Here is a 1,013-nt window from a genome sequence, read left to right as displayed (position 1 = left end):
AGGGTTGCCGGGCTGAAGTAGTTGGAGGTCGTGGCGGCGGTGGCGTAGGGAACGTGGAAGGAGGTCAGGGAGGCTTGGCCGGCTGCCTGCAGGGATGATGGGGACGGAGGCCCGAGTGAGGCTCCATCTCCTGGCCCCCCAGCTGCAGTTCCCTCCGTTTCCCTCCGAAACCAGCCCCCATCCTCACACTGGTTCTCCCGTCTGTCTGGGGACTGCCGTGTCTCGGCGGCTGAAGCTTCATGACGGACCTGGGGGAGTGAGGATGGTCAGAGGCAAAGCGTGTGGCCGGCCTGGGATGGGGGGAGATGGGGGGGGGGTGACTGGGGCTCAGCGGGGGCTGCATCTCACCAGTGCCTCTGCCGACGCAGGAGGTAGAGAAGGTAGATGCAGCCAGAGAGGAGGACCCCCGAGACCCCCAGGATCCCGGCCAGGTCGGCCCGCAGCACGGAGGCTGGACTGGGAGCAGGGAGCTCTGTGCACAGAGAGACATACCAGTCAGGTGGCTGGCGTCCCAAGTCCCTCCCTGTCCCCCCAGTCCCCCTCCTCATCCGCCCCACCTTGGTCTGTGCTGGTGGACAGTTTCCCACAGGCCTCCTGGGAGCCCTCAGGGAAGGACGTGAACTTGCAGCAGAAGGTGGTGTTGGGACTGGAGTCCCCTGCTGCGGTGGGAGCCCTTTCCAAGGTGAGGGAGATGCTGGTACTGGTTTCCCAGCGGGCCCGGCAGGCAGCTGTCCAGTTCTTGGTGCCGAGTGTGGGGTGCAGCACAGCCAGCGTGGTCCCCCCAGCACTGTCGGGGCCCCCATAGCTCACAGTCACCAGGGAGATGGAGCCCGAGCCCAGGAATCCACAGCGGACGGTGAAGGAGGCCTCAGTGGCCTCCCTCTGAACCTGCAGCCACACCTCCGGAGTCCCTGCGGGAGAAGGTGCAGGGACGAGGTCCGGGCCTGGGTCTCCACCCGCACCCAGGGCCTCTGCTCCTCTGCGGCCCCCACTCACCAGCAGTGAGGCAGAGA

The 1,013-nt window shown here is 66.6% G+C and overlaps 1 protein-coding gene across 1 annotated transcript in view; it reads right to left on the bottom strand.

Moving 5' to 3' along the window:
- The window catches only part of PVRIG (poliovirus receptor related immunoglobulin domain containing), a 5,049-nt gene that overhangs the window by 2,650 nt on the left and 1,386 nt on the right, over positions 1–1,013 (bottom strand). The window contains exons 2-6 of the mRNA XM_010837923.1: positions 997–1,013; positions 558–911; positions 349–472; positions 188–248; positions 4–86 (exon numbers count right to left, since the gene is read on the bottom strand). The exon at positions 997–1,013 is cut by the window's right edge and continues 1 nt beyond it. Coding sequence (XP_010836225.1) covers positions 4–86; positions 188–248; positions 349–472; positions 558–911; positions 997–1,013 — 639 coding nt within the window. The remainder of the gene's footprint in view (positions 1–3; positions 87–187; positions 249–348; positions 473–557; positions 912–996) is intronic.

Source organism: Bison bison, unplaced genomic scaffold (assembly GCF_000754665.1).
Source record: "Bison bison bison isolate TAMUID 2011002044 unplaced genomic scaffold, Bison_UMD1.0 scf7180017864085, whole genome shotgun sequence".
Lineage (NCBI taxonomy): Eukaryota > Metazoa > Chordata > Mammalia > Artiodactyla > Bovidae > Bison > Bison bison.
This window is presented reverse-complemented; position numbering and strand designations above follow the sequence as displayed.